At 24.1% G+C, this 21,033-nt stretch overlaps 1 protein-coding gene across 3 annotated transcripts in view; it reads right to left on the bottom strand.

The window, feature by feature from the left end:
- Positions 1 to 21,033, bottom strand: part of LOC129618574 (probable serine/threonine-protein kinase DDB_G0271682) — a 196,569-nt gene that overhangs the window by 60,950 nt on the left and 114,586 nt on the right. For all 3 annotated transcript variants that reach the window (XM_055533408.1, XM_055533409.1, XM_055533407.1), the window contains exons 3-4: positions 8,419 to 9,102; positions 5,763 to 6,202 (exon numbers count right to left, since the gene is read on the bottom strand). In XM_055533408.1, coding sequence (XP_055389383.1) covers positions 5,763 to 5,835 — 73 coding nt within the window. In that variant the 5' untranslated portion in view covers positions 5,836 to 6,202; positions 8,419 to 9,102. The remainder of the gene's footprint in view (positions 1 to 5,762; positions 6,203 to 8,418; positions 9,103 to 21,033) is intronic.

Below are 21,033 nucleotides of genomic sequence, written 5' to 3' on the forward strand. Positions count from 1 at the left end.
AATTTAGCGGAGAGATTCGCGTGCTGTGGATGTATGCCAATGGGCTTTCTACTGGCCTAGTTGTGTGTGGCAGCATTTAGAGTCCCACCTCTCCTCACAAACTAACTAAATAGCTACACATACTTCAATAAAAATTTATTCGAACAATTTAACCTGAACATAATATCGTACGTCAATAACAAAAATACCTACTAGTAAGATCCGTCTATTGAGTTCTCTAATAAAATTCATTTATGATTCTACAATTATTGATAACATCTACGACCACCATTAATGAAAAATCGTTTTACGCAGACTATTCTTAAGATCAATAAAATTTTACCACAATTTACTCGAAAAAATCTTATTTATGAATTATTTTTCAGGACTCTGTACAGTGAATTTATGTTACTCAAAAAAATATAGTAGTCAAAGGAAGTTTATTTAAACAAAAACATAAAAACACAAAAGAAAAATTTAAAAAAAATGAAACAAATTATAAAAATCGAGAATAAAAGATCGTCATTCTTTTCTTGTTTAGCTCATTAAAAAGTCTATCGGTCGTTAAACTTTTTTAATGACTAGACAAGTTTTTTCCCCTCCATAAAAATTTTCTATTTTTTTTTTCACATTATTTCTGTAAATTTGAAATATCAGTTTCTTTAGACCTTCATTTATTTCTGTTATTTTAACAAAAAATTGTTGTATATTAAAAAAAAACACTATTTCTCTTTTTAGCACTTTTCCAAAAAATTTTTTGAAAAAAGTGCTTATTAGTTTCACTCCGTCCGTCCGTCCGTCCGTCCGTCCGTCCGTCCGTCCGTCCGTCCGTCCGTCCGTCTGTCCGTGTGTCTGTTTACAAAACTTCTACACCCTTGAAGATAGAAAGCTGAAATTTTATATATACATAGATCTTTACTAGAAACTTATTTTCGTAGAACAAAATTTTTACCTATCTCCCCCCCTCTAGAAGTTATACCCCCCCAAAACCCTAAAAATGGCCTTTTCTAAATATTTGTTGCAATGAAACCATAAGTATTTTTGAAATTTTGCAAACGCAGAAAGGCAGCGGCTTGCTTCCCCTAGCGCGGTATACTATAGTTAAACTTTAGAAAAACAAAATGGCCGTTGAAATTTACCGTTATCTAAAGTCCTTTTTTTCCAAATTTTTGATGTCGTTTTTCTTCTAGATCCTATATTCTAGAACTTTGAAATTTTAGGGGCTTTTAGACATTAACAAATAGTTCATTTCGTTAGAAGAAATTTTTTTTCCATCTCCACCCCCTCTCAAGTTATCACCTCTTGAAAATCGTAAAATTTGAATTTTTGACACCCTATATTTCCGAAACCGCAAGCTTTTCCAAATTTTTATAAACGCAAAAAGCTAACGGTAAATTTCGTGACACTAAAAAATATAATTATTTTTCTTAACTCACACAATTAACCCTTAAAATCGAGCATTATGTTAACCCCTTTTTATGTTAATTTTTGCTTTATTTCAAAGACTGCATATATGCGTCATCCTAAATATATGCAATCCTAGTAATAGTTTTGTATATGAATGAAAATAATTTTTATAGTGTGATAGGTATACATAGACTGTATTTAAAAGCAGAATTTTCACTTGTTGAAGGGAAAAGTGCTACAATACAAACCATTGGTTTGACCCAACTTTATTTGTGTTAAAGCTTTTGAGCACGATATTTTTTTTCACCACATTCAATATATTTTAACTAAAATGTTTGTGTTTGAGGTTTTTTTTTTGTGTGTTTCAACCTTCAACAAATGAAAAATGAATTCTGTTCTTGAAAAAAAATAAAAATAAAAAAAAAGGATTTATTTTTGGTAAAAAAACAGAAATCTATATATGATATTATGGAAAACTGGAAAATCTTATATGAAAAATCTGCTTCTGTTTATTTTAATGATTCTGAACGTTTGTACCAAGATTATACTTTATGCTTTATAATTTTTAATGATCGAAAAATCAACAATCACTAAAGATTGAGGACTCTGCATCTACTGATATTTGGATAGGCTTTTTTTGAGCTATTAGGAGAGTAACTCAATAAGTATCTAGTTTCAATAGTTTTAAATCAGAAAATACAAGCACTATCGTTACACAATTATCTAATTGCATATTGTATTTCTCAGAATAGCTGTAACAATAATTTTTGGATTCAAAGAAACTGATTTTGAAATTAAATTTCGAAAACAGTTCTACACAAAGTAACAATTAAGAAAATTAAATTTTTCAAAATTGATCAAAAATTACCATAACATTAAATAATCCTTAAAATTATATTTTTAAAAATTAAAGGGTTGCATTATGGTTTATCCAAACAATTAACAGGTTGATTGGATCAAGAAGTCACAAGCTGAGATTTTTTAATTACAAATTGTCATGCTTAATTGTAATTTAAATATGAATGTTTAATATCTTTAAGATTTTGAGGTTTTTAGATTTTAATTTAATTTTAAATTGCGGGGCTCTATTAAAACCTATATTATAATATTATGGAACTACTCACCGTAAAATTATAAACAAACGAAACAAATGGTAAAATTAACCAAAAATTTACGTAATTTATATTCAAGGTTGTTTTCTATATGTCCAGAATTACTGTGGGCATTAAACCGAAATTTTTTTTAAAACTTCTTTTATTTTATTTTTCTATATTATTTAAAGCATCTATAACTTTTTATACCTTTTAAATTTTGAAACAAAAATTTTCCTCATTGTAAATATTAAGAATTAATGTAGGTGTTTAAGTTCTCGAGATTTTTTCCCTGTGACGAGTTCTTATTTTTGTACAGCAAACAATAAAGTCAAAAAAGGATTAAAAAAGTCTTAACAAAAAGCATTTTGGAACGGAATTCTACTTATAGGTACCTACATTATATACGTATATACATATTCCTTTTTTTACCAAAAAAAAAATATTTTTTCAAAGAGGTGTCAACACAAGATTTTCTACTTTACAAGACTTTGTCATTTCAAAAAAAAAAAACAAAATTTTGCAGAATTAAATTTTGTTTTCAAGAAGTCTTAAAATATTTTTGAAAAAGGATTTTTTATCATAATATTTTTCCTACTCTTTTAATTAATTTTGCTTTATTATTTTCTTGTTTAAATTTCATGAAAAGTAAAGTTCTTATTTTTTTTTAAGTAATCAGATACCTAATTGTTTTTAACAGAAGAATCTTTCTAAGAATTAAAATTTTCTAATTAGCAAAATTGCAAAAAGAGAAAACAAAAAGGATTTTTCAGAAAATTTTTAACTTTACAAGCATTAAATTTAGTTTAAAGTAGAAATGGCAATAAATTAATTTTTTTTGGAAAATTTGGAGAAGTAGAAATCATTAGATGATGATAATAATTTCATTAAAGAGAAAATAGTTGAAGGCAATGTTGAATTAGAGCTTCTATTATGAAAATGTACGTATAATGTGTGATTCTAATTTAAATGATCCGTAAATGGCAGTAATTGAGCAACACTTTTAAGATAATTTATTTAAAATCATTTAATGCCAAATTGAGTAAGTATGTTTAAAAACTTATTTAATTTAAAGTAGAACAGAAAACAATCGAAAAAGAAAATTTTTCAAAAAAAAAAATGCTCTGGTTTAGGCTAGAACTTGAAGATTTCATTTATTTTAAATTGTTTTTAGTAATTTTACGAAACATATTCTAACATGAATTTAGAATTTAAATTTTGAAATTTCTGCAATGATTAAATTTATAAAAAAATGCTTTTTTAAAATGTTTTCTTAAAAATAAAACAAATAATTGAGTATAGCTGCATCTAGAAAAATTTTAAGAGAGATTTTTATAGATATATAAAATTAGACTAAATAGTTGTAACTACAGTAATTAATTTTTTTTAACTAAATTTGGATGAATTCGAGAATTGCAAAGTAGAGAATTGCAAAACTATGAGGATGAAATGACATAAAAGAACTTAAAACACAAGTTCGGGCTCAAGTTATAAATACTTAATTTAGAAATTTTTTCACAAATAATAAAAGAAAATGAATTTAATGTTTAATTACAGTAATTTTGATTTTGAATCAAATTAAAAGCGTTGCGGAGGGGAGCGAGTGAAAATTTATCGGACTTCTTTGAATTTTTAAATTTTTAATTAGTTAATATTGTTAATAATTATCTGCTAATTCTTTATTCATATTAGCATATATGTTGGTAACACTGTCATAATGTTATATTGTTATATTTTATATTATAAAAAGGTAATATTAACAAAAACAAAACTGCCAAACAACCTGAATGCTGATAAATATTTTTAAACCAGGTGCAATAAACAATATTCTGTGTCACATTTTTCCGAATAATTAAAAATCAATCATTTTATTAAACAAAATAATAAAAAAGAATTTTTAAAAAGAATTTTAATTAAAATTCCATCATTTGGCCTTTTTTTAATAAAATAACAGTTATAAAGGTGTAATTATGCACAATATAACAGGTATAGGACGTTGTTTTTTTTTTTTTTTTGATAAAACCAACGAAAAAAAATTCATATGATTTTTTTGTTTGACAACAAATTTTTTTTTTTATATATTTTTCACTTTAATTATTTTTTATGCACGAAATTGTCAAAAAAATTTTTTTTTATTTAATTTTGTTATTGCACATTTTTATTTAACAGAGAAAAAAAAAATAATGTTAAATAAATTGGGGCAAATGAAAGTCATTTAGCACAGTAATTAATATTTTTTTTTGTTTTTTTTCAATTTCTACCATTTTCAATTTTCCAATTTCTATCATACATGTATTATATGAAATTAATGTACATATAATTTAATTTGATTGTAGTTTATACCAAAGAGTGATTTAAATTTATATGGTGCCTATATTTTTGATACAAATTGGAGACAAACAAATTTATAATGAACAAAAAAAAAATGAAATATTTAATTAAAGTTTTTGTTATCCCGAAATACTGAAAATTTCATTTCTATTTTAATTAAATTGAATATTTTATCTGTATAAATTTCTGTAGGTGTAGAAGCTTTTTAAAAAACGATTATACTTGCAATTTCTACATTAAATTGGATACCTAATGCATTAGCCATGAAAGTATTCAGAAGTGCTTTACAACCAATACGAATTCCTTCATACAACTATAAATAACAGGTAGGTAAGGTAATCAAAGGAACGAGTCCAACGTGTTTGACTAACATGCATGACAAACATGTATGACCAACATGTTTGACCAACATGTTTGACTAATACGGATGACGAATATGTTTGACCAACATGCATGACCAACATGTTTGACTAGCATGCATGACCAACTTGAATTTACCAATATGTTTGAAATGGACTTAAACCAGTAATGTATACGATTTTCTAGACGAACGTATGAAGAAATTATCGGAAAATTGTTCTTCACAGTGCTTTACAAGTGAACTGCATGATTATCAAGTATTTGTTTACATAATTTACATTTGTTTAGAACTGTAAGAATTTCTGTAGACATTTATAGTACCGTCTGCTATTAAAAATTATTAATTCATGTAAATAAAGGACAAAGAATAGAGATAAACAACATCAATATTCAATATTAAAATTTTAATATATTCTCAGTTCAAAGAAAATATTCACATATCTCTTTCAAAATTACTTGTTGAAATTAAAATCTCTGTATATTATGTTATTTAAGATAATATAAAAGTTTTTATTAAGATACTATTTTCAATAAAAATAATATAATTTATATCTAATATTGTTATACATTAAAATTATTACAAAAAAAACTTACCTGGTATTATAAATACTGCCAGTATTACAGGCAAAGCTATCCTTAGATAAATCCTAAACATTTTTCTATACATTTTTATTTATAATCCTTGAATATTTAATTTGTTGATTATATTTTTTTTATATGTACTGTACTTAATTTTATTTTTAATTTATTTCTTTTAATATTTGTATTAAACCATATTTTTTATGTTTCTTTGTTTGACACACAATTATTATTGAAACACTGAAATTCTTTGCAACTTCTTTGTTCATTTATTAATTCACTTGTTTTTATTTCTTTATATTTTCAATTTTGTAGTTTTCATTAATATTTTTCAAATATTATTGTGATATTTTTGAAAATATACTATTTTCAAAATTTTCATGTTTGTAATGGTCTTATTTTTCAATATTTTCAAATATAATTTGCTTATTTTTAAAAGTACACACAATGTTTATCTATTTTACATAAAAAAAAAGAAGAATTAGAAACAATAATAATAAATTTTGTATTTTAGTAGATACTATTTGAGAAAAACAACAACAATATTCTATCTCAATAAAAAAGAAAGAGATAAACTTTCTATCTAAAAATTTGAGAGCAAGAGAAACTACCTATACATTTGTTTCAATTTTACATATACAGCGGGTAATTGTAATGTAAGTGAGTAACAGAAGCGGGATGTGGGTAATAGGAATAATAAAGGTAAATATCATAAAATATATTATAGAAAAAGAAAAGTAAAAAATAACAATATTGAGTATGGCGACAGTGAATTTAATAATAACAAAAAAAAATCTACTCATACATTGATTGTTTTTATAACCTTTAAAATTGTGTTATATACCTTTTACCGTTATATCAAAAAATTAATGTTATTTTTAACCTTTAAGAGTAAATATTAAGAATAAAAAGAGACGTAATGAAAATATTGGAAAAACATGAACATAAAAATTAATTGAAAATTTTTTTGTTTTTCTTAAACTATTGAATTTTTACGTGTATTTTTTATGGGAAAAAGAAAACAACAACAAAGTAATAACGATAAAATGAATTTTTCAATCACTTTGTTTAATAAGTTTTGAATTACTTTGTTTTTTTACCTAATATATTATGATAATCTTGCTTTACATAATCATAGCAAACGATTATTCATTCTCTGAATTCATTTAATTCAGGAAAATTTACATAAATTAATTTATTATTAGGGTAAATTACCCAGTGATCGGTACACTTAATAAAAATTTTAGATTCAAAATTATGATGCTATATAAACGTATTTATTCAATCTACCAATTTTATACCTCTTTCGAATTGTTAATATTTTAGCTGCCTATCATACAAATACATTATTTTTTGAAATATGTATAAACCTATAGATTAATGTGCGAATTTTGTTCGAGACACTTATTTGTACAAATTATTGTTATCACAACACTAACATCAAAAATTCATTGTCTTACTATGATTTATTATTAATTAGCATCAATTGTTGTATTATTGATTACTCTTATTTTATTTTGTAATTTCCATTGTTTAATTTCTCTTTTAATAGTAAAAGTACTCTCCCACTGTAATGTGTAAAAAAAATACTTTAATTAGTGTTATCACACTTACAACAATGCACAGAGAGAGAGAGAGCGAAATTAATATTATAATTTAACAGAGTTATAGAAATTCGAGTATTTTTATTTTATTGTATTATATTGCATTACAGTGATGAGGCTTAGCTCAATTTTTAATAATTACTGTCGTAATGTAAACAATTTATTACTCATTATTGTTGCTATTACATTTAAAATTTTCATTGATTCCTTTACTTTTACTCTGCTCTCTTTACACTTTTACTCTATCTTATTGTAATTATTACAATATTTTTTATTCTTCGCAATTTAAACTCAATTCTGTTTTATAATTTAATAAATTTTTAAACTTTTTTATAAAAATATTCTTAAATATTCTGAATTATATATACTTTGCTATAAATGAATAAAATAACGTTCACAAAAAAAATTTAATATTAATATTAAAATTATTATACAATTCAACGTTTTCATATTCCTAAAATAAATTCCAAAAAATAATTACCTAGTTATATGAAGTAAAAAAATTGCTACTTTTAATAAATTACATTAGATAATTTTCTTAAAAATGAAATAATTTTTAACTTAAATTTTATTCCTTAAAAAAACAAAAAATTAAAGTTTATTAAAAACTCTTCAGGATATTTTAATTTTTCGGATAAAAATTTTAATTGTGATTACTATTAAGTAGGGAAGAAATAAAATTGAGTTGAATTATAAGGTCTATAACCTACTTATTATTCTAGTAATGTAGCAGGGGGTTATCTAATAGTATTTTTAAGATAAAATTATTGTAATCAATATTACACAAATATTTCTTTGTAATCATAATTTCCTAATTGTTTTAATTTCTAATTTTTTACCAGAAGGTCTGAATAAATTCTGGCTTTTTTTTTAACTAGAAATATTTAACATTTTTTAAATAGTTACTAAAAATTACAAAAACTTTCCTTCTTATCTTCTTTTCTATAGGCAAATTCTAGCGATATTTAAAAATTTTCCATTTATAAATTTTCTTAATTTACCTACCTATACACAAACTTTATTTTTATTAGAAAAATTTTCAAAAAAAAAAAATTTGAATCACTTACTTGTAACACTTCTTACCCTAAAGCACTAGTTTGTTTTCTTATGTTCATTTTATTATATTTTTTTCACTAGAAAGTTAATCTTAACATTTTTTTAAATTTTTTTCAGCTTCAAGGAGGAACAGAAAAAAATTTTCCTTTTTTTTTCTTGTTTAGTTGTTTTTTTTTTTTTGATATTTTAAAAATGTTTCGTTATAAAATATATTTTAAGCTTTTTAGATTTTAATCCCTTAACACGCTTTTGCTCTTCTTTTACATTACATTTTCCATTTTTCTCTTATTTTTTTTTTTTTTATACGATTTATTTGTATGAAGAGAATGCTATTAGAGGATTGCTTTTGTCGTTGTATAATGCGTATAATATTTTTTTTTTCTTATTCTTATTTTTTCTGTTCTAAAAACATAAAAAGGAAAAAATTTAAAATAAAAATATTGTAATTTTATTGGATAAAAAGATTTTTGTTTTTTTTTTTTTTTTTGCTTAAGTCACAATTAATATTTTTTTATATTCTCTTGATGAACAAACATACGATGATAATAACAAAATATTATTAGATTTTGAGTGTTTATTTTGAAAATTCTTCTCCAAAAAAAAAAAAAAAATTGAACAACAATAGAAAAAAAATGAATACAGAAATCCTCAAACTTCCTTATGATGATCCTTTCTTATAATATTGTGTGCATGTTCTGAAAAAGAAAAGAAAACAATAATGAAAAATAAATTATATATATACACAATGGGTATAGTACATATGGGTATAAATTTTTTTAACAATATTAATAAAATTTTAATAAAAAAATTTCAATTTAATTTTAATAAAATAGTAACAAAATCCTGTGAGAAAGGAAATTTTCCAATAGCAATACAAAATAAATTCAATTTGCTGTTCTATAAAATAAAATAAAAATTATCCAAATTTTGAAATTAAAATTTCGGATGAATAACCAAATTGGTTACAATAAATATCTGCCTTCAATGAGAACGTGATGATGAAAATGATGTCCAAAATTATATTGAATTGCACTAGAACAAAGTTAGTGAATTTTCAATTTAATTATAATGAAAATAAAAGCATAATTCCCTTAATATTGCAATTAAAAGTAATTTGCACAAAGCAAGATTCGCGACATATACTAGAATTTTAGAGACAATATCATAATTATCTATATTTCTCATAAATTCTGTCTAGGAAAATTTCATATCTTAAATTAATTGCTAAAATTTCATTTAAATTATAAAATAATTTGGTCAAAAATTTTTTAATTTTAATCACTAAATTTTTGAATGTTTACAAAAAACATTTAAACAATTTCATGAAGTTTACAATTTCTTAATTATTAATAATCGGATTGAAATTTTAAATTTACCAAATAGTATAAATTTAGCCTAACAATTGAAAAATAATTTGAACAACTTAATTATTTGGTATCTCGATTTTTATTTCATTATTTAAACCAGATTTCTTCCTTTTTTTTATTCTTGACATATTTCATTTTTCCAAAAATATTGCCCATACTTTCAATTGAATTTTTGCATTTTTTCTCATATTGTCGACTAAACCTATAACCTTCAGAAAACAAAATGAATCTATAATAATTAAATTTTGTATAAATTCTTGAAGAGATGAGATACACAATAGGTAAAAATTCTCTCACTCAAAAATTTCGTTATATGCAAATCAAAATGATAGTAACTCACTTTCTGTTCACTTGACGGATAATATAAATGATGGTCACTCACTATCTGCTCATTTGACGGGTAAAAGAGCGATAGATACACGATCAAGCTCGAAATTTTCTAATCCGTTACGATAATTTACTTACATTTTAGGAAAAAAATCAATTATTAACTTAATTATAACTTCAATTCTTAAATCGAATCAAACTATAATATTAATCAAATTTCGGAAAATTAAAAATATTCTTTTTGAAAATTTTTCAATAATATTTGAATTTAGAATCAAAAACTTTCATATTTCTTTGACGACGAAGAAACAAAAAAATATTAAAATAAAAATATAATTTTGTTAACAATCAGAAAACTTTTATTTAACTGAAATTATGAAAATTAAGAAATCAAAAAATTTATTGTAAATATTTATGAAAATTAAGAAGAGAAACGAAAACAAAAAATTCAACACCAAAATAAATACATAAATAAATAATCAAAATTTATTCCAAAGTCCAAAAAACGAAAATCAAATTATTTATAAATGTCCTTTCTATTATTTGACCCTCATACCCGTATACCTTTTGTTTTTTTTTTTTATTTTTTTTTTACTGTTCTATTTTTGTTCTATTTTTCGACCAAATTTCTAATTAAAAGTTTTTCTTTTTTTTTTTCGTTTGTGTAATTTTTGTTGTTCCGTTTTTTTTCGAAGGTCATAATTAACACGAATCAGAAACACAATCAAAACAATTTACCCGAATAAACGTAATTGCTTTTTACTATACCCTAAAATTAAGAATTCTGTTGTTTTGGGCCAAGAGAGAACAACACTAGAAAAGCAAAAAATTTAACAGAGTAGCACACCATATAAACGATTATCCTTCTGAACCAATCAGTAAATTTATTTTTTCGTTTTTCGTCTTCTTTTTTATTTGTTTTCCTTGTTATTGTTTTTTTATTTCTGTTCCCTCTTTAAATTCCATGAATAGCTCTGTTTGCATAAATAAAAATTCGATGTAAGAAATTATTTTTTTCTCTTTCATTTTTTTTTTTTTTCAATTTTGTTTTTTGTTATTATTTTATTTATTTCCGTTCTGTTGCTCTCAATATTAATATTGTTATTTTTTTTTTCATATTATATTTATGTAGTGATATAAAAATATTAAGTATATATGTATGTGCGTGTACAAAATATACAAATAAATAAAGTTAATATGTAGCTAAAATTATCGTAAATTTTTTTTCTTTTTTTGTTGAACAACAATAGCGAAAGTTTATTTTCACAATTGTAAATATCGTCAATTGAATACAAAAAAGAATCGAAAAAAAAAGTTAATTTTTTTTAATGAAATGACATTGTTCTCCTTGTTTTGTAGGATACATATATAAAAATTTGGAGTCAATATGTATGACTATATTCAATATTAGAAAGTGGTTTCGAATCCTTTATACGACTACGAATACGACTACGTAAATCGCTATGAATAATTCCGAGAGAACTCAGTATACTGTTCATAAATTTTGTTTCAATTGTAATGAAATCTTAATGAAATATGAGATTGTACAAGTAAGAAATAGCAATTCTACCAAAATTATGTAAAACTTCTATTATTATTGAGTTTAACCTCAGTTATTAAAAAATTTTATTGTCAATTTTTCACTTTTCAGAGCAGCATCAATCAGAAACTAACCATCTTTCATTCGTACCTGAAAACGAAGTTAAACTGCAATTACAAAATAATTTATTATTATAATAATACTACACATGTGATACATAAAAATTTCATTCCCTGAATTCGAAATTAATTAATGAATTCAAACTTTAAGCATTCGATAAACTTTTGAATTCAAACTTAAAGAATTCGATTTCATCACTTGTACATTTTTTATTATATTTTGTTTTTCAAATGTGTTTATGTAATAACTAATATTGTTTGTATAGAAAAACTCCTACACAACCCCTAAAATTATGCAAAATTTTTTATATTAAAAATGTATTTGATTTTCGGAATACATTTAAATATATTCTGTTATTATTACAGAAAAGCCATGTAACTAAAATCAAAATTCAAGAAAACAAAGAAAAAAAAATAAAATATGCTTATAATATTATACAACATACATTTATATGTGCCCCCTATATTTTACGTGTATATTATGATTATTTTTTGGCACAATTTTCAGAAAAAAACAATTTATTCACATAAATTTTCTCACATAAATATAATTTAGCCAATTCTCTATAACCATTTACACAAGCAAAAAAAAAAATTTAAGTTGGAATGAAAATAAAATGAAATGAAAATTTTCAAAAAACTAAGTTGCGACAGCAGAGACAACAGCAACAACATGAAAAAAAAAAACTAAAATTTTCATAATATTTTTTTTTTTTTTCATATTCGAAAAATATTTTTCTTATTTGAGATTTTACTTTTATTGTAAGAATGCCTAAATAACCAAAACTTTGCTTCAAAAAGCAATAAACGAAGAAAAACAGAAAAAAAAATAAATAAAAATATGTGGAAAAAGGACGAAAATGATAAGGAAACAAAAGTTTACTTTATAAACACCCAAAAAAATAAATATACATTTATAATTTTTGTTTTTTTCTCTCTCTCTCTATCTCTCTCTCTGTGTATTCATCACCCGACCTCATTCTTTCAATTCTTTATACATGTACTTACATAATATACGTGTATTGACTATTACATAGCGACCATAACCTAAAGGACAATATATCGATTAGGAAGGATTTATTTGCAAATATTGTCCCATAAAAATTGTTTTTTCCTTCCTTCCGATTTAATTTTTCCCTCTCATTTTGTTTTTCTTATTATTTTTCTTTTCCAGCTTTATTGTTATTATTTTTTTTACATAAAAAAACTTTGAAAATATTGCGAACATATCTTATGTAGATATAAAGTGCCTATGTAGATACGAAAATATTAAAATATTAAAAGAATGTAAAGTAGAAGGAAAAAGAATGAGAGAAAAAGAGTAAGAAAAAGAGAGGGAAGGGAGAAGACAATAAAGCTTTCAGAAATGAGGGAGTCAAAAGGACAAAAAACGATCATATTTATTATTTGTTTCCTTGTTTTTAAAATGAAGTCACCAAACAAAAAGTATAAAAACAAAAAATAACAAAAATAAATTAAAAAAGAAAAATAAAAAATAAAAATAGGAAAAAAATGTTAAATAAATGGTATTTTAGTATTATTTTTGTTTCTTGTTTTTTTCCTATAGTTTATGAGAATATCCTATTATTCTTATATTATTATTATGATTCTAAAACAGTAGGTATCACCTCCTGTTATAGAATCATCATTCGGGCTGTTTTATAGTCTTAGTAAAAAGTTATTTCAGCTGTAAAAATATAAAACACGAAATCTTAGTGAAATGTCACAGAATGAGTTCAATTTGATAATTACGAGTGAAAATCGACTAAGTCAAATTTGAGAATTTTTCAGGTTATTAAAAATTCTAATTCTTCATTGTTTAATCTATGATTTGACAAAATTTTATTTCTTAAATTCAATTCGTTTCGGAGTTATAAATAAAAGTATAAAAATTTATAGCATTATTTTCTTAAATAAAATCTAAATTTTTCAGTACAATTACTGGAAATTTATGTTCTCCCGATTGAGAAATAAAATTTTTACTTAAAAACAGAATAATTTTTTCAACTATACCTAATTTATACACTAAAGGCTTACTTTCAATATGGACAACCTGTACAAAAATATTTTATTACAGATACAACAATATATAGGTTATAGGTACATACATTAAAAAATAGAAAAAACGAATGAATAAAAAAAAATAAAGGATATTCATATAATAATGAAAAGTAAAACCATAATAAAGTCATATATTAAAAAACATAAAAAATTTCACATGTCCTTTTTACACACATACCTATATACACAGTAATATTATATATATCCATATCCTTAATAATAAAATCAGTTTTTATCATATTTTATGTTATTGAGTTAAAAGTGTTTCAATGAAAATACAAAAAGAAAAGAAAAAATAATCGATGATCATAAATAAATTTCAAAAGAGAAAATTTATAATGAAAAAAAAAAAAAAAAAACAAAAAATAAAGTCAAGTATACTTTTTTTTTGTGGAAAATTTTTTAAAGGAATCTTGAAAAAAAAAATAATAGTTATTAAATATTGGTTTCTGTGAATTTAATGTAAAAGTGTTATAGTTAAAATTTGGCTTGGCTTTTCAGGTTCTGTGAAATTCTCTAGGGTAAGAATATTCTGACAGTTTCTGGAACTTGCAACTTTATCAAGCAAGGTGTCAAAAAATTCCATTTCTAATGAGAGATTGAAAAATAGTTTTCTCCCATAGTGTATACTAAATCTGCTGACTGACGCCATCTCGTCAAAATTGATTCTTCTATACAAAAAACGGGTACATGTGTGCCAATAACCGACTTCAAATTGAAAAAAATTACTGTTATTTAAGCTGATACCCTAAATTTAGTTATTCTTTATATAGAATATCTAAATGATATTTGTGAATATAAATTGCAGGTAGCTTCTCGTCCTACCTCCGATGGAAATCATTATTCTAAGTGGGTTATTTTTGATATAAAAGGGAATATAATTATGGCAGGTGGATTTATAAAACATTCTTAAAATTCGTGAAGTCTATAATATTTGCTTTTAGTAAAAATGTTGCAATTTGCTCAAATATTCTAAAAATAAATAAAAATGTAATTTTATAATCTACTGTTCAGAAATCTTTCTGATGCATAAAAAACCGGGCATGATTTTGGACTACAACCACAAAAAAGGCGGCGTCGATAAGTTGGAAAAAATTTTTATTGATTATAAGTGTAAAAAGTTGATAAATTTATGGTCGTTGGCGTTCCTTTTCGTTGCAGCCTTGGTTAGATATGTAGTTAATTCAGAATCAAATCATTATATATTATAAATAAGGGAAAGAAATAGCCGCAATAAATTTCTTCAAAGCCTTACAGAATAGTCGATATCAAGATAATCAAACGTAGTACCTATAGTGAAATAATTAAAAATTTTAACCTTAGAAGTGAAATAGAGAGTATGCTGAGGTGTACAATTTACCTAAATCACAAATAGGTATATTATCAAATAAACTCATTGCGCCAGATAGGAGCAGATCTAGTAGGATTTCATACAAAGGTGATTGATATTTCAAAACCTGCAGAAAATGTCAGAAGCCTATTTGTAATCAGCATTCAGTTAAAATTCCGTATTGCAACTGTTATACTGAACAAATAAATTTTAATAAGTTTATGAAAAAATTTATCATTTTATTTATTTTATATAGGTATTTTGGCTGTACGAAATAAGTATACCGTCCGTCTTCTAAGTTCGTATTAACTTCGCCGTAATATTTTGCAATTATTTTTATACGAAACTTCTTTTTAAACGATTTTTCGGCATACTAACTCAATAAAAAATCAATTATTAGAAAAATTTACATCTTAACACCATTTTATAAAATGATCTCCTCATAAAATCAATCATTAAAAATTTAAATTCAATATTCTTATAAATTTTTAACCTAGTTTCTTAAAATATTTATGGCGTTTTATGCTTAACTACACAATTTTTGTTTCACACTAAATAATTTCTGATTTATGTGATATAAAAAAAAAATTTGTTACAATTCGATTTTTTTTTTCTTTTAATTTATTATCTGTACCTACATACTCTGATTATGTTTGTAATCTATGTAAAAATTATATTCACTCATAAGTTAAGTGAAACAAGAAAAAATCAAATAAAATTTTCCTTAGAAAATATTTTTCATCCTGTGTATACCCACTTTATTTGAAAAATATTATTTTATGCTCCTAATATTTATTCCATATTTCAAATTTATTGTGAATTTTTTTTTCTTTTTCACTTATTTTCAGATTTTTTAATGTTTTATTCTGGGTTTTTTTTTTGGATTGCATTATGATTTACTATAGTTTGAATGTGTTTGTTTTCTTGTCTTTAAGGGTTGATAAATGTGCACCAATAAAGTAGAATATTTTGTGGTTGTCCACAATTAATATTGCATAGTTTGGAAAAATTTTAAGCGCTCATGCTAAACAGGCAATAAATAGGAAAATGTTGGTCAAGTTTGTGAAACCGTTAGGATTAAGCAATCCTATAAATTTTATTTGAAAAATACTATTATTCGTCATGATTTTTGTGCAAAAGTAGAGGTTTGTTTTCTATCATGAAAAATAGTATATTTTGGCAGTTGTATAAGAATTAGTTAGAACCAGTTAATTAACTTACTCAAATAATGTTTTCTGGAAGAAGAAAACACATAACAAGTACCCTATATCTTATAGATATATTTAAATTTCCCAAGATTCCTTTTCAATTTTAATAACAACTTTGATAATATTATTGCTTTTGCTTGCCGCTACTGTAAGTAGGGGGAGGAGGCTCCGATTCATCTCCTCAATGAGTAGAAAGCGTTGATCGATAAGAAAAGGGAAAGCTTGGCCGGGTCCCGGCTGGTCAGTATGCCGTTGTAGAATATCCCGGAAAAGCTACGCAAATTCACTAGAAGTTGGAGTCTCGAGGGGGTACAGCAGATCTTTTTTTAGTCGTTGTATATTATCGCCCCATTCTGCTATCTACAATCTACAAATTATTGATTCTTCTTCTACAAAACTGCAAACGAATACGACGTAATAACGTAAAGGTAACAGAATTACGATTTGTATTGGATCTGGATCATAAAAGATCATATGGTTTTGATAGTTGTATCATCTAATATACTAAAAAAATTTCCATTCCTAATGATTGTAGAAGTCTTGTTATAATTACATAACAGGGAAATTGATTGTTCATAAGCTACCAATCACCAGCAGGGAAAACACTAAAATTTTTCATTAAATTTTTTCTAATAATTTCATTGAAATTCGCTTAAAACTGACTCATTTTTTTAAAACTGTAGAAAATTTCCAGATTAAATTTTAATAGCATCTATTCAATTCAAATCAGATCTAGTTCAATTTTAAATTAGATTCAATTTTTATATGAGGCCGAACAAAATATGGCTGATATGTAGTTTATATTGAATATTGATTTTTCGTAAAACAACGAAAAAATGCTATGTGGAACGAATTTGTATCACCACAATTTTTAAAAATTGCAACATTACACTCTTATGTTAGAAAATCAAACTGTTCTATTCTCTACTACAACTTATTTCTTTTTTTTTTAAATTTAATTTCAACTGAATAAAATAATAAAATGGCAACTGGAGTCCTTCCCTAATTTAGTATATCATTCTTTTTTAAATCATATTATAGAATTTACAAAATCCTAGAATATTTAGCAAGCCATTGACTACACATTTTATATCGAATTTTCATATTAATATAATATATACATTTACTAACAATAATCTACTTCATACAAAGATAGAACCAGATACAAACATTCTACAAGTTTTATATAGACAACATAATGAAAATCCTATCTTTCCATTTATCTTATAACCATAAAAATATCCTACTTTTTTTATGAAAAAAAAAAATGGATTCGTTTTCGATTTCGTTTTTTTCTAGAGAGTTCTAAGTTCTGTGCCAAACAATTTTTTAGGCAATCCTTTCCAATATTCTAGCACATACAAGCATACGAATTTTGTTTGTTTGCTTTTTTCTTTTTGCATTGCATGTTCTATTTAATCGTACACAAAATTTAAGTCTAAAAAAAAAATAATAATAAAAAAAGAAATTTTTTGTAAATAGAGAGAATATTTATTGCAATAACTGTAAAGGATTTTAATTCGAGTAACGTACAAAATAAAAAATAAATATCGCATAGTGTGGAACATACAATCATTCACACCATATAAAACCAAAAGTATAGAACTGCTTTCCTGGCCAAAAACACCAAACAGAACAGAGCAAATAAAAAAAAAATATGGAAAATTATTGGAAAAATATAGTACAAGGATGATATAAAATATGGTAATCTAAATAGAAAATGCGTTAACATGATTTATTCTCTTGTCCCAATTGTATGATATGAAGAAAAGCATATAATAATGAAAAGAAAAACAAAATTCAAGTACTTTCTCTGATGTAAAAATTTTGGAATAGAACCACAATTACCGACTTTTATTGTGTTTTTTAAAAATAATTTTACTTTTAGTCCTAAGTAATTCGATTCTCTTTTAAATAAGACATCTTTTATAGACTCTATTCAAGGTTTTCTTATGTAATTCCATTTAAAGTAAACTTCCTGCTTGGTGTTGAGTATATAGTTAAACTTGAATGAGGAATATTTAAAGCGGCCAAAATTTTTTTTCTGCTACTATATATAGAAACTTTTTCCAATAATAAAATTTTCAGTATCAAGTGTGGGGATCTAATTTTGGACGGCGTTTTATATAATACAATTTTTTGTATGATTAAAATCGAACTTTCGCTAATACTGTATGAAAGCAACATGATTTTTGTACCAACATAATTGAAAAAAAATTCTCATAGAAAAGCAAATTCATTTCAAGAGATGTATGGCTTTATGGGTTACAATAATTAAAGTGTAACCGGGACCAAATTTTAATATTTTAATTTCAAACCTTATTAAATACAAAAAATATTGAAATAATCAATTATTCAATTTTTAATTTTACAACTGTTTGATTCCTTATAATTGTATATTTAAGCGCGCACACATGCAACCTGTATGATTGCATGTAATTAAGCAATCAAACATTTTATATTTTTTTACAAACTGTTTGCAATTTTTAGTAAACGCAATCGATTTGAATTGGAATTATTGTAAAATTAAAAAGTTGTATGTCTGCCTGAGCCCTATAAAGACGTATCTGTTATCAAACCAAACTCCAAGTGAATTTGTTTTTCATGTTGAGTCATACAAAATTTTTAAGTTTGATTATAATTTCATTAAATTAATTTAATAAAATTCGAGAAATGCTGTTTTCTGAACTATAAAACATTAATAAATCAATTCATTGTAGACCAAGAATATTTTTCATTTGGAATATTTCCTTTAAGTTCTCTCTGAACTCTTAAGACATATTATAAATTAATGAAAAAATGATTTATGTATTTTTGTATGTCCTAGAAATCACCACAATATTCTGATTATATTATATTATTAATAAAAGAGATGTTCGTTATATCAGTAAAATCATTAATTTTTCCTATTTTCATGTTATAAAATTTATTATGCGAATTATTTTTAGGTTTCTTTAACTGTGTTCCTATATAAGATAAATAAAAACAAATTTTGTTAATTTTATTACTTTGCCATCATGTTAATATTGTAAGAAACCTAATAAGTGAAAGCGAAAACTACATTTATGAGGCAATAATGTTCTTACACTATGAGAACATGCTATAAAATTTTATTACTTAAATAAAAATATTGTTAATATTACGATGTTTGCATGTTTAACTTCCCTTAATTTTCAATCAATAGCATATTTTTTAAAATAAATTTTTAATGTTGTATAGGTGAATATGTGAGTATATTACAGAAAATGAGGTATCGAATATAGTCTGCTTCAAAACTGTTGCTGTTTGCTAGATAAAAAATATTATTTTCAAAAATTGAAAATATCACATTTGGAAATTGTACCCAATAAAAAGTGAAATGATAATAAATCCCAACCGCAATACTAAAATTCCTCCTGTTTATTGCAAGCAAATCTTAGGTTCTTGCTCTGTTTAGCACAAAATTTCAACAACAATGCTAAGATTCCTGATTCTTATTGCCAGAAAACATGATGTTTTTTCCACGTCTCTGTTCGGCTTTGTTGTTTTTAAGTTTATGTGGCATCTCAAAGTAAGACTATTTTTTTTCTCTGTTTACGCTGATTTTCAACCCTTCAACTTTCAATAATGAGCACACTTCTATTAACTTACTTATTAACTAGTTTCTACCCCCATTAACTTCTAATTTTGTATTGTTAGTAAATTTCTCCTAAGTTTAAAAGGAAATTTAGAGAGGTATTTTAGTCTTCCGAAGAAATTTGCTTTCTCGGCAAGAAAAACATGAAAAAAATTTAAAGAATAATTTTTCCCATATTTCTTCTTGACGCTCATTTTCTTCAAATATCCTTTTGTTTTTATTTTTTTTTTCTAGTTGGAACAACTTTTACTTTTACCATATACAGTTTACCTAGTTATTTATTTGAAATTTGTTTTTCTTGGAAAATTATTCGATTTTCATGTTGTTGTTGTTCCGATTTTTATTATGAATGTGGTTGTTGTTGTGTTTTTCTTAAATCTTTCCATTACTCTTATAAAAGAGAAGAAGAAGAAAAAAACGAGTTAAAATCCAAGAGGAAATAGTTTTTGTTTTCGTTTCTGGTGTAACAACAAAATAATAAAAAAAAAATTGGAAAATCTAAAGATTTTTTTTTTATGCCTCTTGTGTATATTTTGCTTATATCCTTTTTTTTCGGTAACAAACAATAAACAAACAAGGAGCTATAAGGATAAGAACAGTTTTAAGTTCACTTGTTTATTATTTGTTTATTTTTTTTTTTTTTACTTCTTCCTTCAACTATCGTTTCTTACGATATTTGTTTTTTTTTTTGGATTTTATCATTTTGTGTACCTTGTTGTCATTATTGTTGTTGTTTACAAATTTTATAGTGAATGAGATTGTAATTTTATTTCATGAAAATCGTTTATTATACAAGATAATTTTTTTTTGTTTTTTTTTTGCAAAACCTTGTGTGTTAAAATGATAACTTAGGAGAAAACAAAAAATAAATAAAAAATAAGAGAAAAGAATAAGGAAAAACCGAAACAGGTAAACTAAAATTTTTGTTGATTACATTTAAAATGATATTTTCTTTTCAACATTTTTCTCTTCTACGAATGTACATGAAAATTTTTTTTTTTTGAAAGGCAGATCCGGTTTCAGTCAAAAGAAGTACATAAATACACAAAGGTTTCATT

The sequence above is a fragment of the Condylostylus longicornis genome, unplaced genomic scaffold (assembly GCF_029603195.1).
Source record: "Condylostylus longicornis isolate FDR11 unplaced genomic scaffold, ASM2960319v2 ptg000009l, whole genome shotgun sequence".
Lineage (NCBI taxonomy): Eukaryota > Metazoa > Arthropoda > Insecta > Diptera > Dolichopodidae > Condylostylus > Condylostylus longicornis.